This window comes from Archocentrus centrarchus, chromosome 12 (assembly GCF_007364275.1).
Source record: "Archocentrus centrarchus isolate MPI-CPG fArcCen1 chromosome 12, fArcCen1, whole genome shotgun sequence".
Classification (NCBI taxonomy): domain Eukaryota; kingdom Metazoa; phylum Chordata; class Actinopteri; order Cichliformes; family Cichlidae; genus Archocentrus; species Archocentrus centrarchus.
This window is the reverse complement of record NC_044357.1, coordinates 25,975,830-25,991,852: the sequence shown is the minus strand read 5'-3', so window position 1 is coordinate 25,991,852 and position 16,023 is coordinate 25,975,830. Positions and strand designations below refer to the sequence as shown.

General features: G+C 41.7%; 1 protein-coding gene across 3 annotated transcripts in view; it reads right to left on the bottom strand.

The window, feature by feature from the left end:
- The window catches only part of LOC115789142 (scavenger receptor cysteine-rich type 1 protein M130-like), a 59,531-nt gene that overhangs the window by 19,408 nt on the left and 24,100 nt on the right, over positions 1-16,023 (bottom strand). For all 3 annotated transcript variants that reach the window (XM_030742383.1, XM_030742384.1, XM_030742386.1), the window contains 2 exons: positions 1,497-1,802; positions 1,130-1,420 (listed from right to left, as the gene is read on the bottom strand). In XM_030742383.1, the coding sequence (XP_030598243.1) occupies positions 1,130-1,420; positions 1,497-1,802 (597 nt within the window). The remainder of the gene's footprint in view (positions 1-1,129; positions 1,421-1,496; positions 1,803-16,023) is intronic.

Genomic DNA, 16,023 nt, shown 5'->3' with positions numbered 1-16,023 from the left:
CCATAAAAAATAGCATGAACAAATGGTGGCTCTCACACTGTGGGGTTCATGGTCCTGGGCCATGTGCCAGCATTCTGTGTTTGGTTCTTTTAAGGTTCTGTTTTCATTGAGTTTTTTCTGTTACGTTTCCCATTGTGCCTTTGGTTGGGATTCTTTGTTCGTTAAAGTTTCTTGTCCTTTTTTTATTGTTATCTATTCCTGTTTCCTTTGCTCTCCTTGTTCCCTGTGTGTCATGTTGAGTTTTGCTTCCTGTGTTTTCATTAGTGTGATTCTGTCCATCTGTTCCCTCCTGCTGTCCCTCATCGTTCCCTGTGTATATATTATTTTCTGTCACATTGTCGCTCGTTGTAGCGAGTTCCCTAATGTGTCTCCCTCTTGCCTGATGTTGTCATCTTTTTACGTTTAGTTTACTGCCTGTTACCTGAACCAGCAAGAAAAGCTGTCTTTTAAGTTTACTTCCGTCTCTGAGTTCTGCATTTTGGGTCCACTAATTGCCATCCTCACTACTGGATTATGACACTGTGAGGTTCAGATTTCCTCTGATTTATTCCATAAAAAGCATTTTCAGCTCTGCTGCTCTTCATCACACAGTAAAACTGTAACGAGCCGTCTTAACTCCTCGTAGCAGCCGTCCCATAAGGTCACAAGGATGAAGACTTTGAACCACAACAAACATCCACATGTAAATGTGCATGTTGGACAACATATTTCTCTGAGACTGAACATTGCACACATATTTAAAGTGTATCTGCAGAGAAGAGAAAAAATCATCTTGGTATGATTCAAAAACCAAACAACAGTTTATCTCTACACATAAATATCCATTTCCTCTGATATACTAATGATACATTAGAGCTTTACAGTGTCTGTCAAACTCCAACTGTGAGACATCAAAATATCCATGTATGTACAAACACATGTAAAAAGCATCGTAGAGAGAAAGACTTCAAAGGATCTCCTAAATCTAGGATCCTGGTATTCCAGCAGCCCGGCTGAAGGAAAACTGTTAAAGAAGAGCTCATGCAGCACAGCGTCCTTACTTAGGCAGATACATCTTTGTAACAGCACATTCACTCAGCTGTGTTTAATCAGTCTTTGATCACCTCATAGATGCCACTAATGTGCTTACCTGAACAGGTGAAATGGTAGGAGATGTAAGTGAATTTTGATTTTGGACAGTCCCTCAGATCAGACAGAGACTTAGTACAGCCATCTCTGATGTCCCATGAAGGTTTGGAACTGAACTCTATTCTCTGTTCTACAGAGACAGCAGAGCCACAGTTCAGATGTTCACAGATAACAGCTGATTCATTCACAGTCCAAAGACGGCCACTCATTGGTCTCCACTCTCCCAGAAGTTTCAGCTCCAGTGTACCTGCACAGCGACTGGCTCCTCCCACCAACCTGATATCATAAGAATCTGAACAGAGCAGAGAGTCATCAGCAACAGAACAAAGGGAGTCTGAACCAAATCAAAGCTGCAGCTCCTCTTCTACCTGAGCAGGTGAGTCCAACAGCTTTGCCAGGTGAGCAGCTGGTTCTAGCTGAGCCTGAGCTTCTACAGTCCAGGAGAGCAGACTCATGGCCTCCACACTGGAACTCTTTGCTCCACACTGGAGCCTCCACTTCTCCATAGAGCGCCCCCTGGGGGACTGCAGGAGGCCCACAGCCAAGCTCCCTACAGACCACCTCTGCATCCTGCTGGTCAAAGTCAGCTTCACACACTGAGGCCCAGCTCTGGTCAGACTTCACCTCCAGTCTGCCTGAACACAGACTGGAACCATTCAGCAGCCTGACAGAGTCTGGAGAGATCAGAGAAGATCCAGCAGAGATCAGAGACAGCAGACACACAAGAAGAAGAAGACAGCAAATGAAAACGCTCTGATTGAATCATGAAGACTATCATTGGTGAGGATGGTATGATCCTGCTGTGTCTGGGTGGGCTGGTAGAAACAGCAGGGAGGGTACTTGTAATTTAGTAACACAGAGGATGGGAGAGTGAGAAACAGCTCTAAGGTAGCCAATCATTCTCAAGACAGCAGCTTATGTTTGTGTGGGTGGGTTTAAATGCAGAGCATTAATTGGTCCTCACAGACTGACTATTATCCTGATTTATAAAGAACAATATGAAGCAGGGGGGTTGTTTCCTGACGAGGCAGCATTTCTAAATTTGCTGCTACCCTTTGGTGTTCATTTGTGGAGGCCGACATCTTCAGCCTAAATTAGAGAAGAACTTTCCTGTGGATGTAAAAGTGTATCTTGGAAGAAGGGCTGAAGATGCAGCACATTAGTTTCATGGCTTCTATCAGAACTCTGTTAAACTGCATTGTCCGTATTAATTAATTCTATTTTTAATTACCATATTCAAACAATTCCATGAACAAATGGTGGCTGTCACACTGTGAGGTTCATATTTCCTCTGATTTATTCCATAAAAAGCATTTTCAGCTCTGCTGCTCTTCATCACACAGTAAAACTGTAACGAGCCGTCTTAACTCCTCGTAGCAGCCGTCCCATAAGGTCACAAGGATGAAGACTTTGAACCACAACAAACATCCACATGTAAATGTGCATGTTGGACAACATATTTCTCTGAGACTGAACATTACACACATATTTAAAGTGTATCTGCAGAGAAGAGAAAAAATCATCTTGGTATGATTCAAAAACCAAACAACAGTTTATCTCTACACATAAATATCCATTTCCTCTGATATACTAATGATACATTAGAGCTTTACAGTGTCTGTCATACTCCAACTGTGAGACATCAAAATGTCCATGTATGTACAAACACATGTAAAAAGCATCGTAGAGAGAAAGACTTCAAAGGATCTCCTAAATCTAGGATCCTGGTATTCCAGCAGCCCGGCTGAAGGAAAACTGTGGAAAACTGGGGGACTGGGTGGCGCTGTCACTTGGTGTTGGCTCTCACTGCGGTATTGTATCACTTCCTGTTCCTGTTTCGGAGCACAGTGTTTTGCTGTCTGTTAGCTGTTATATCTGTATAACTCGATTTATCTGGATAATAACATATTTTAGTGTAATCTTCACCTACTTTAAATAGCATACTCTTTGCTGAATCACCTGTATTCACATTACTCACTTTATTTGTTTTTAGAAATTCGCTAGCTTAGCTCAGCTAGTAGCTTAGCCCTTAGCCGACTCACTACCAGCATGGCTTCTTCTCCTGTCTCTCCTGCACTTTCCTGCTCTGGGTGTCACATGTTTAGTTACTCCTCGGCCTCCTTTAGCAGTAACGGTACTTGTAATAAATGTAGTCTGTTTGTAGCTCTGGAGGCCAGGCTTTCTGAATTGGAGACTCGGCTCCGCACCCTGGAAAATCCTACATCTAGCCAGGCCCCTGTAGCGGGTGCGGACCATGGTAGCTTAGCCGCCGTTAGCTCCCCCCCAGCAGATCCCGAGCAGCAGGGAAAACAGGCCGGCTGGGTGACGGTGAGGAGGAAGCGTAGTCCTAAGCAGAAGCCCCGGGTACACCACCAACCTGTTCACGTCTCTAACCGTTTTTCTCCACTCGGCGACACACCCGCCGAGGAACAAACTCTGGTTATTGGTGACTCTGTTTTGAGAAACGTGAAGCTAGAGACACCGGCGACCATAGTCAAATGTCTTCCAGGGGCCAGAGCAGGCGACATTCATGGAAATTTGAAACTGCTGGCTAAGGCTAATCGTAGATTTGGTAAGATCGTTATTCACGTCGGCAGTAATGACACCCGGTTACGCCAATCGGAGGTCACTAAAATTAATATTGACTCGGTGTGTAACTTTGCAAAAACGATGTCGGACTCTGTAGTTTTCTCTGGGCCCCTCCCCAATCAGACCAGGAGCGACATGTTTAGCCGCATGTTCTCCTTGAATCGCTGGCTGTCTGAGTGGTGTCCAAAAAATGACGTGGGCTTCATAGATAACTGGCAAAGTTTCTGGGGAAAACCTGGTCTTGTTAGGAGAGACGGCATCCATCCCACTTTGGATGGAGCAGCTCTCATTTCTAGAAATCTGGCCAAATTTATTAACCCTCCTAAAAACTGACTACCCAGGGTTGAGACCAGGAAGCAGAGTTGCAGTCTTACACGCCTCTCTGCAGCTTCTCTCCTCCTGCCATCCCCCCAAAACCCCATCCCCATAGAGTCAAGTCAAGTCAAGTCAAGTCAAGTTTATTTATAAAGCACATTTAAAACAACGACGTTGACCAAAGTGCTGTACAAGATCTGTAACCCCAAGGACTATACTAAATAAAAATAAAAATAAATAAATAAAATAATAAAATAAAAATAAATATATAAAAACATTAAGAACAATAAATAACATAAGAAAATTAAAAATTAAAACGTTTAAAACAAGTACCATAAAATACCATAAAACAATCATCTAAAAGGAGGTAGCACTGCAGCCAAATGCCAAGGAAAAGAAATGTGTTTTTAATAGAGATTTAAATGTGTGTATCGTCTGAGCTGTGCGGATATGGAGAGGTAGATCGTTCCATAGCTTTGGTGCTGCTGCTGCAAAAGCTCGATCACCTCTCTGTTTTAGTCTGGTTTTAGGCCTCTGTAAGAGCAGCTGGTTCGATGACCTCAGAGCTCTTACAGGGGTGTGACAGTGAAGCAGCTCAGACAGATACAAAGGTGCCAGTCCGTTTAAGGCTTTAAAAGTAAGCAATAAAATCTTAAAATCGATTCTAAAACGGACAGGGAGCCAGTGAAGGGATGACAGGACTGGGGTAATGTGTTCATGCTTTTTTAAACCGGTTAAAAGACGAGCTGCCGCATTCTGGACTACCTGCAGGCGGCGCACAGATGATTGATCTATGCCAAAGTACAGAGAATTACAGTAGTCCAGGCGGGAAGTAATAAAAGCATGAATAACTTTTTCCAGGTCCTGCTGCGGGAGATAAGGTTTTACCTTGGCAATGACTCTGAGTTGGTAAAAACTGATTTTGGTAACAGCACTTACTTGCTTCTCCATTTTAAAACTACTATCTAAAATGACACCCAGATTTTTCACAGCATCACGACAGTGAGGAGCCAAATGACTCGGAGTGCCAGAGGAGTAGCTTGAGGGGTCAAATTTACCAAAGCATATGACCTCGGTTTTGCTTTCATTAAGATTTAGGAAATTGTTTCTCATCCAGGACTTGACGTCACTTAGACAGTTCAGCAGGGGTTCCCATGGATCTCTGCTGTTCAGTTTGATGGGCATATATACCTGGATGTCGTCAGCAAAACAGTGGAAACAAATATTATGTTTCCTAAAAATCGACCCTAGAGGCAACATATACAATGAGAAAAGAATTGGGCCCAGAATGGACCCCTGAGGCACTCCACAAGAAAGCTTTGCTGTGGTAGAAAAACAGTTTCCTAGATGGACAGAGAAACTTCTATCAGTAAGATAAGATCTGAACCAAGTCAGAACCGTGCCTTTAATGCCAATTTCATGTTCTAGGCGGGATAGAAGGATCTCGTGGTCCACAGTGTCAAAGGCAGCTGACAGATCTAGAAGTACTAAAACTGCAGGACTACCAGAGTCCACAGTTAAAAGCAGATCGTTAAAAACTCTTAAAAGAGCCGTCTCTGTGCTGTGACGCATTCTAAAACCTGACTGAAACTTTTCCCACATTCCATGTCCACTTAAAAATGCTTGAAGTTGCTTAAAAACAACTTTTTCAAGAACCTTGGATAAAAATGGTAATTTAGAAATTGGTCTGTAATTTGAAAGAACATCAGGGTCAAGGTTCTTCTTCTTGATTAGAGGCTGTACAACTGCATGTTTAAAGGCAGCTGGAACACAACCAGATGCAAGCGCACTGTTAATCAGAGCGAGGATAGTTGGTCCCACTGAATCAAAAGCCTCTTTAAAAAGGCGAGACGGAACACAGTCTGTGGGAGAGTTTACAGGTCTCATATTGTGAATCACCTCCTTTAGTGTGGAGAGTGTGACAGGCTCAAACTGCTCAAAGACAGCTCTGCTGGGAGGAGGTGCAGATGAGTCTGTGTCAGGCTGAGGTGATGAAGGCCTGAGGGCAGAAATTTTTTCCACAAAAAATTTCTTAAAGTTTTCGCACAGTGCAGGACAGACCTTCGCTTGGTTCACATTACAGCGAGGATCAGCGAGTGAATTAAAAACACTAAAAAGAAAATGAGGCCTGTGACTGTTACTTGAAACAATGTTAGAGAAATAAGCAGACTTTGCATATTTTACTGCTTTCTGGTATTTCAATAAACAGTTACGCAGGATCTCTAAGGAGACATGGAGCTTATCCTTTTTCCACCTTCTCTCAGCGCGTCTGCACTCACGTCTGAGAGCGCGGGTTGTCTCATCCAGCCAGGGCTGGGAGGAAGGTTTGGTGCGTTTGGTTGTAAAAGGGGCAATACAGTCCAGTACAGCAGTGCAAGCAGATATAAAAGAGTTAGTGAAGTCCTCGGTATTCAGGCTCAAGCAAAAATCCAAATTGCTTAAGTCAGAGTTTTTAAAAGCAGCTGCAAAATCAGCAGCGCATGAAGAGTTAACCAAGCGCACACGACGTGTAGAGGATACTCTATTTATCCCAGAGCTGGGGAGCGCTGCTGTAAATAAAACAGGAAAATGGTCCGATATACCACAGTCACGTATCCCTGTGATGCAGACTCTAAGTCCATAAGACAACACCAGATCCAGTGTGTGACCTTTTTCATGAGTGGGACCACACACGAGTTGTGTTAAGTTAAAAGAGTCAATAAGCGAGGCAAATTCTTTAACCAGTGGACCACTCTCACAACACACATGAATATTAAAGTCGCCAACAATTAAAATACGGTCATATTTTAGTATGAGACCCGTCAGCAAGTCAGCAAAGTCACCGATGAAGTCCTTCGTGCACTTCGGTGGTCGGTAAATCACCGCGCAGAGCACCGAGGGGGAAGAGTTTATCTCCAACAGCTGCAGTTCAAAGCTGGCGTACAGGTCTGCCGAGACCTGACGACAGCGAAAACTGCATTTAAATATTGAAGCAAGTCCTCCACCTTTTCCAGAGATCCGCGGGGAGCTGAAGAAAGAACAGCCGGGAGGTAAAAGTTCGGAAAAAGGTGCAGACTCACCAGCATGAAGCCACGTCTCAGTCACAAACATAAAATCCAACTGCTGTGCGATGAAAAAGTCATTGAGAAGGAAAGTTTTGTTGGCTAACGATCTAGCATTTAGTAGGGCCATTCGGATGTCCAGATCCTTGTTAGCTGAGGCCGGGGCCCGCTTCAACAGGCGAAGGTTAGAGTCGGTGCCTGCTCCCAGACCACCAAAAACCAAAGCTAAAATCAGCAAAAAGCTATTTAAGCATAAAAATTCAAAAACAATAAATAATACAGCTTCATCAACTGCACCAAAGAATAAAACAATAAAATGTGGATTATTAAACATTAGGTCTCTCTCTTCCAAGTCCCTATTAGTAAATGATTTAATAATTGATCAACGTATTGATTTATTCTGCCTTACAGAAACCTGGTTACAGCAGGATGAATATGTTAGTTTAAATGAATCAACACCCCCGAGTCACAGTAACTGTCAGAATGCTCGAAGCACAGGTCGAGGAGGAGGATTAGCTGCAATCTTCAATTCCAGCTTATTAATTAATCAAAGACCCAGACAAAGTTTTCATTCTTTTGAAAGCCTGACTCTTAGTCTTGTCCATCCTAGATGGGAAAATCAAAAACCTGTTTTACTTGTTATTATCTATCATCCACCTGGTCCTTACTCAGAGTTTCTGTCTGATTTCTCAGACTTTTTATCTGATTTAGTGCTCAGTTCAGATAAAATAATTATAGTGGGTGATTTTAACATCCATGTAGATGCTGAGAATGACAGCCTCAACACTGCATTTAATCTATTGTTAGATTCAATTGGCTTCTCTCAAAATGTAAAGGAGCCCACCCACCACTTTGATCATACTCTGGATCTTGTCCTAACATATGGCATAGAAACTGAAGACTTAACAGTATTCCCTGAAAGCCCCCTCCTGTCTGATCATTTCTTAGTAACATTTACATTTACTTTAATGGATTACACAGCAGTGGGGAATAAGTTTTATTACAGTAGAAGTCTTTCTGAAAGTGCTGTAACTAAGTTTAAGGATCTAATTCCTTCATTGTTATGCTCTTCAGTGCCAACACAGTGCAGAGCAGCTACCTAAACTCTGCTCCCAGTGAGGTCGATTATCTCGTCAATAGTTTTACATCCTCACTGCGTATAACTTTGGATACTGTGGCTCCTCTGAAAAGGAAAGCTTCAAATCAGAAGTGCCTGACTCCGTGGTATAATTCACAAACGCACAGCTTAAAGCAGATAACCCGAAAGCTGGAGAGGGAATGGCGTCTCACTAAATTAGAAGATGCTCATTTAGCCTGGAAAAAGAGTTTGTTGCTCTATAAAAAAGCCCTCCGTAAAGCTAGGACATCTTACTATTCATCATTAATTGAAGAAAATAAGAACAACCCCAGGTTTCTTTTCAGCACTGTAGCCAGGCTGACAAAGAGTCAGAGCTCTGTAGAGCCGAGTATTCCTTTCACGTTAACTAGTAGTGACTTCATGGATTTCTTTACAAATAAAATTTTAGACATTAGAGAAAAAATTATTCATAACCATCTCAAAGATTATTCTTCATGTTCGGCTGCTTTCAGCACTGCTGGTATTTGTTTAGACTCTTTTGCTCCAGTTGATCTTTCAGAGTTAACTTCAATAGTTACTTCCTCCAAACCAGCAACATGTTTGTTAGATCCCATTCCTACTAGACTGTTCAAAGAAGTCTTTCCAATTATTGATGCTTCAATCTTAAAAATGATCAATCAGTCTTTATTAGTTGGCTGTGTACCACAGACCTTCAAGGTGGCTGTAATTAAACCTCTACTTAAAAAGCCATCACTGACCCAGCTGTCTTAGCTAATTATAGGCCAATCTCCAACCTTCCTTTTCTCTCAAAGATTCTTGAAAGAGTAGTTGTAAAACAGCTAACTGATCATCTGCAGAGGAACGGTTTATTTGAAGAGTTTCAGTCAGGTTTCAGAATTCATCACAGTACAGAAACAGCATTAGTGAAGGTTACCAATGATCTTCTTACAGCCTCTGACAGTGGACTCATCTCTGTTCTTGTCCTGTTGGACCTCAGTGCAGCTTTTGATACTGTTGACCATAACATTTTATTACAGAGATTAGAGCTTGCTATAGGTATTAAAGGAACTGCACTGCAGTGGTTTGAATCATATTTATCTCATAGACTCCAATTTGTTCATGTAAATGGGGAGTCTTCTTCACACACTAAGGTTAATTATGGAGTTCCACAGGGTTCTGTGCTAGGACCAATTTTATTTACATTATACATGCTTCCCTTAGGCAGTATTATTAGAAAGCACTGCATCAATTTTCATTGTTATGCAGATGATACTCAGCTTTACCTATCAATGAAGCCAGATGACACACATCAATTAGTTAAACTGCAGGAATGTCTTAAAGACATTAAGGCCTGGATGACCTCTAATTTCCTGCTTCTAAATTCAGATAAAACTGAAATTCTTGTTCTCGGCCCCACAAATCTTAGAAACATGGTGTCTAACCAGATACTTACTCTGGATGGCATTACTTTGGCCTCCAGTAACACTGTGAGAAATCTTGGAGTCATTTTTGACCAGGATATGTCCTTCAATGCACATATTAAACAAATATGTAGGACCGCTTTTTTGCATTTGCGCAATATTTCTAAAATTAGAAACATCCTTTCTCAGAGTGATGCTGAAAAGCTCATTCATGCATTTATTACTTCTAGGCTGGATTATTGTAATTCATTATTATCAGGCTGTCCTAAAAGCTCCCTGAAAAGCCTTCAGCTGATCCAAAATGCTGCAGCTAGAGTACTGACAGGGACTAGAAAGAGAGAGCAGATTTCTCCCATATTGGCTTCTCTTCATTGGCTCCCTGTTAAATCTAGAATAGAATTTAAAATTCCTCTCCTCACATACAAGGTCTTGAATAATCAGGCCCCATCTTATCTCAAAGACCTCATAGTACCATATCACCCCAATAGAGCACTTCGCTCTCAGACTGCTGGCTTACTTGTGGTTCCTAGGATACTTAAGAGTAGAATGGGAGGCAGAGCCTTCAGCTTTCAGGCCCCTCTTCTGTGGAACCAGCTCCCAGCTTGGATTCGGGAGACAGACACCCTCTCTATTTTTAAGATTAGGCTTAAAACTTTCCTTTATGATAAAGCTTATAGTTAGGGCTGGATCAGGTGACCCTGAACCCTCCCTTAGTTATGCTGCTATAGGCCTAGTCTGCTGGGGGGTTCACCTTATTTACTTTGTTTATACTCCACTCTGCATTTAATCATTAATTGATATTAATCTCTGGCTCTCTTCCACAGCATGTCTTTCTCTCCCCTCAGCCCAACCGGTTGCGGCAGATGACCCCCCCTCCCTGAGCCTGGTTCTGCTGGAGGTTTCTTCCTGTTAAAAGGGAGTTTTTCCTTTCCACTGTCACCAAGTGCTGCTCATAGGGGGTCATTTTGACTGTTGGGTTTTCTCTGTATTATTGTAGGGTCTTTACCCACAATACAAAGCGCCTTGAGGCGACAGTTTGTTGTGATTTGGCGCTATATAAATAAAATTGAATTGAATTGAATTGAATTGAATTGAATTGAATTGAATTGAATTGAATTGAATTGAATTGTTAAAGAAGAGCTCATGCAGCACAGCGTCCTTACTTAGGCAGATACATCTTTGTAACAGCACATTCACTCGCTGTCGCTGTCGCTTGGTGTTGGCTCTCACTGCGGTATTGTATCACTTCCTGTTCCTGTTTCGGAGCACAGTGTTTTTCTGTCTGCTAGCTGTTATATCTGTATAACTCGCTCTATCTGGATAACAACATATTTTAGTGTAATCTTCACCTACTTTAAATAGCAAACTCTTTGCTGAATCACCTGTATTCACATTACTCACTTTATTTGTTTTTAGAAATTCGCTAGCTTAGCTCAGCTAGTAGCTTAGCCCTTAGCCGACTCACTACCAGCATGGCTTCTTCTCCTGTCTCTCCTGCACTTTCCTGCTCTGGGTGTCACATGTTTAGTTACTCCTCGGCCTCCTTTAGCAGTAACGGTACTTGTAATAAATGTAGTCTGTTTGTAGCTCTGGAGGCCAGGCTTTCTGAACTGGAGACTCGGCTCCGCACCCTGGAAAATCCTGTATCTACCCAGGCCCCTGTAGCGGGTGCGGACCATGGTAGCTTAGCCGCCGTTAGCTCCCCCCCAGCAGATCCTGAGCAGCAGGGAAAACAGGCCGGCTGGGTGACGGTGAGGAGGAAGCGTAGTCCTAAGCAGAAGCCCCGGGTACACCACCAACCTGTTCACGTCTCTAACCGTTTTTCTCCACTCGGCGACACACCCGCCCAGGAACAAACTCTGGTTATTGGCGACTCTGTTTTGAGAAACGTGAAGCTAGAGACACCGGCGACCATAGTCAAATGTCTTCCAGGGGCCAGAGCAGGCGACATTCATGGAAATTTGAAACTGCTGGCTAAGGCTAATCGTAGATTTGGTAAGATCGTTATTCACGTCGGCAGTAATGACACCCGGTTACGCCAATCGGAGGTCACTAAAATTAATATTGACTCGGTGTGTAACTTTGCAAAAACGATGTCGGACTCTGTAGTTTTCTCTGGGCCCCTCCCCAATCAGACCAGGAGCGACATGTTTAGCCGCATGTTCTCCTTGAATCGCTGGCTGTCTGAGTGGTGTCCAAAAAATGACGTGGGCTTCATAGATAATTGGCAAAGTTTCTGGGGAAAACCTGGTCTTGTTAGGAGAGACGGCATCCATCCCACTTTGGATGGAGCAGCTCTCATTTCTAGAAATCTGGCCAAATTTATTAACCCTCCTAAAAACTGACTACCCAGGGTTGAGACCAGGAAGCAGAGTTGCAGTCTTACACGCCTCTCTGCAGCTTCTCTCCTCCTGCCATCCCCCCAAAACCCCATCCCCATAGAGTCGGTGCCTGCTCCCAGACCACCAAAAAACAAAGCTAAAATCAGCAAAAAGCCATTTAAGCATAAAAATTCAAAAACAATAAATAATACAGCTTCATCAACTGCACCAAAAAATAAAACAATTAAATGTGGATTATTAAACATTAGGTCTCTCGGGACTTCCGGTTATGGCGTCTAGGTGAGAACGGGCATGTGTGTATGGCTCGCTGTTGAATCCTTAAATTAATCCGTAAATTAGACCAATAATCATAGTCTCATCTGATTTTCTTAACGCAAAACTTTTACTGAACGTTATGCCACCGAAAACTACTAAACTTGGCCAACAACCGGTTAAAACGACTTCACAAGAGAGTGGGGCCAATGTAGATACGGCTAATGCTAACAGGACGGCGCTAGCCAAACACTTTCTCAAAGAGTTGGAGAGGCAGAGGGCCGTATTTCGCAGGCAGAAGATGATGTAGACTCCCTTCAAAGCAAAGTTAAATCACTGGAGAAAACCGTGGAGGCGCTTTGCGACAGAGTTGCGGGGCAAGAGGATAGGAGCAGGTACTCCAACCTAAGACTGGTTGGGCTACCTGAAAAGTCAGAGGGACCAGATCTGTGTGGTTTTCTGGAAACGTGGCTCAGAGAGGCGCTAGGTGAAGGCTTCTCCTCAGCCCACTTCCTGGAGAGGGCTCATAGGATCGGGCCCCTCAGCTCTAAATCTACATCCCCGAGGGTGGTCATAATGAAGTTCCTGAGCTTTCGCGACCGGGAAACAACCCTGAGGGCTGCCAGAAAAAGGAAGGAGGTACGTTATGAGAACCAACGGGTCGCCTTCTTCCCTGATTTATTGGCTGAGACTCGCAAACTGCAGCAGCGCTTCGATGGAGTGAAAGCTCGATTTCGTGCTCTTAAAATACGGTATGGCATTCTGTATCCAGCCCATTTGATTATCACACACAACGACAAGCGCTGGATCTTCAAGTCTGTGGAAGAGGCTGAAAAATATATTGACGAAATAAATACATAGGCTGGGGACAACTCCAAGATACAGTTTTGTTCTCATCTCGTTTTTCTTTTTCCTTTTTTACTTCTACATAGCGTTACTGAGATGTTTTAGGTATAAGAGGAACCGGTCTTGGAGGGTACTATAGCAAGTTGTTTTTTTTGTTTTTTTTTGTTTTTTGTTTTTTTTTAACTTGCTGGTATGAATCCCAAAATAAGTGCTTAATTACATTTTATCTCTGTATATAAAGCTATAAATAGGGCTGCCACTGTTTAGTTATTCATGGCATAAATCTAGCGTTAACTCTTTCATATTTTGGTCAAGCTTTGTCTTGCCAGCCAACACATGTATAACCACAGTTATGTATGCAGTTTTTTACGTTACCCACTTAGTGGATGTAGCGTTTCATATAACCCAAGTTCAATGTTCAGATGGGGTCATCACCACACTTTGTTTTTGGAAAGGTGTGGAAGTTTGGGATGTAAAGCTCACTTTGAATACCTTGTTTTTGTTGATGTTGTGTGTCTTGAATGTGAGAACAAGAAGGGCCAACTTTCTGTATTTATTTACATTTCCAATTACATAATTTATGTCTGATAGTTCTGTTGTGAATATATCTAGCTGGAATGTTAGAGGTCTGAACAAAATGGTCAAGCTTAAGCAAGTGCTGGGCAGAATTAAACAAATGAAGACTACAGTATGTTTCTTACAAGAAACACATTTGGTGGATAAGGATGTAAACAAAATTAGATCTAGGTGGCCTGGTCAAGTATTCTCCTCTAGTTTTACAACTCATGCTAGGGGGGTCATAATACTGATTCACAAGTTGATTCCATTTATATTAAAAGACAAATATTTTGACCCATCAGGGAGATTTATTATTCTCAGCGGTACAATACTTTCTACACTGGTCAACTTAGTTTGTCTGTATGCCCCTAATGGGGATGATCCTGCCTTTTACCAAGATCTTTTTTTAACTATGTCAGCTTATAACGGTCAGTTTATAATTGGTGGAGATTTTAACTGTGTTTTAAATCCTGCAGTAGACCGTTCAAATAGTTCTGACATGCCCCAAAATCAAACCAGGAAAACTATTGGGAAATATATGAAAGATCTTAATTTAGTGGAGATTTGGAGACAACTTCACCCGAATAAGACAGAGTACTCAGGCTTTTCAAACACCCATAAGACATACTCACGAATTGATTTCTTTCTGATCTCTTCTAGTCTGGTATCTATTGTTCAAAAATGCTGGTATGAAGCTATACTACTCTCTGATCATGCACCTATTATCTTATTAATAAAATTTCCCAACTATTGTAGGTCCTCAACCCCATTTCAACTTCAGGTTAAATGGTTTAAGTCAGCTGAATTTGAGGAATTTCTTGAAGAGAAAATAACTGAGTATTTTAACTTCAACACAGACCAAACCAGTGCATCAATAAAATGGGAAGCATTTAAGGCCTATATAAGGGGGGAAATAATGAGCTACACTAGGCATAAATCCAAACTACATTTTAATAAATTGGAAAACCTTGGAAAACAGATCAAAGAACTACAAGACCAGTTATATGATAGCAATGATACTGGAAAATATAAGAGACTTCTCTTACTGAAATCAGAATACAATGAGCTCACTACCAGCAAAATAGCAACTAGTCTGCTATGTTAAAACAATCATATTACAATCAAGGTGAGAAAGCAGGAAAACTCTTAGCCTGGAGGCTTAAAAAATTACAGACAAATCGGGCCATTAATTCAATTGAACTGAATGGTGAGAATATAGTGGATCCAAAAAGTATAAATGATGCCTTTGCTACATATTATGAAAACCTATATAAATCACAGTACCCAGACAACACAAATAAACAGAAACAGTTTCTAGACCAACTTCAATTTCCAACCCTATCAGAGGAAGGTAAGAACAATTTGGATGAAAAACTGAACATTCAAGAACTTAAAATGGCTCTTAGTCATATGAATGCTGGTAAAGCCCCTGGCCCAGACGGCCTGCCAATTGAACTTTATAAGAGATTTCCAGATAAATTGTTGCCCCACCTTCTCGAAGCATACGTACAACGAGTCTTATGAAAAGGGCATCTTGCCTCCATCATTACGTTTGGCATCTATCTCTCTTCTATTAAAGCCAGGTAAATCCCCAACAGAAATGGGTTCATACCGACCAATATCTTTAATGTCATGTGACACAAAAATTTTATGTAAAGCTTTGGCCCGAAGGATCGAAAGGCATATTCCTAATTTAATTTCAGATGACCAAAATGGATTCGTTATTGGGCGTCAAGCCTTTCACAATACTCGCCGATTATTAAATATATTATATGAAAAGCAATTTGCTATGGACCATGCTTTTTTGTCATTAGATGCGGAAAAAGCTTTTGACAGGATCGAATGGAGTTACCTTTTTGATGTCCTTAAGAGATTTGGCCTGGGAGAAAAATATTTAAAATGGATACAATTATTATATACTGAGCCAGTAGCTAAAGTTATAACAAATAATCAGCTATCAAGACCTATAAACCTCTGTAGATCAACACAACAGGGTTGTCCATTGTCCCCCCTTCTTTTCTTATTTGCCATCGAGCCGCTTGCTATGGCAATACGCAAATCCCCTGAAATCACTGGGATCCAAATAGGAAATACAGAGCACCGATTGTCTCTCTTTGCAGATGATCTTGTTTTGTTTTTAACTAAGCTAGGGAAGTCCGTGCAGGCTGTTGATAAAATCCTGGAAATATTTGGAGAATTCTCAGGATATAAAGTTAATCAAAAAAAAAGTTCCTTATTACTACTGAACAGAAATAACCCTCCAATGCAAACACAGTTCATATGTACCTGTGAGGGCTTTACTTACCTCGGAATTAGGATCATTCCAGATATAAATAAAATAGTTTCTACCAATTATGATCCGCTAATGCAAAAGATATTAGAATCCTTAGACAAATGGGATGAGATGCCAATTTCCATGATAGGCCGTATTAATATTATTAAAATGTCCATTC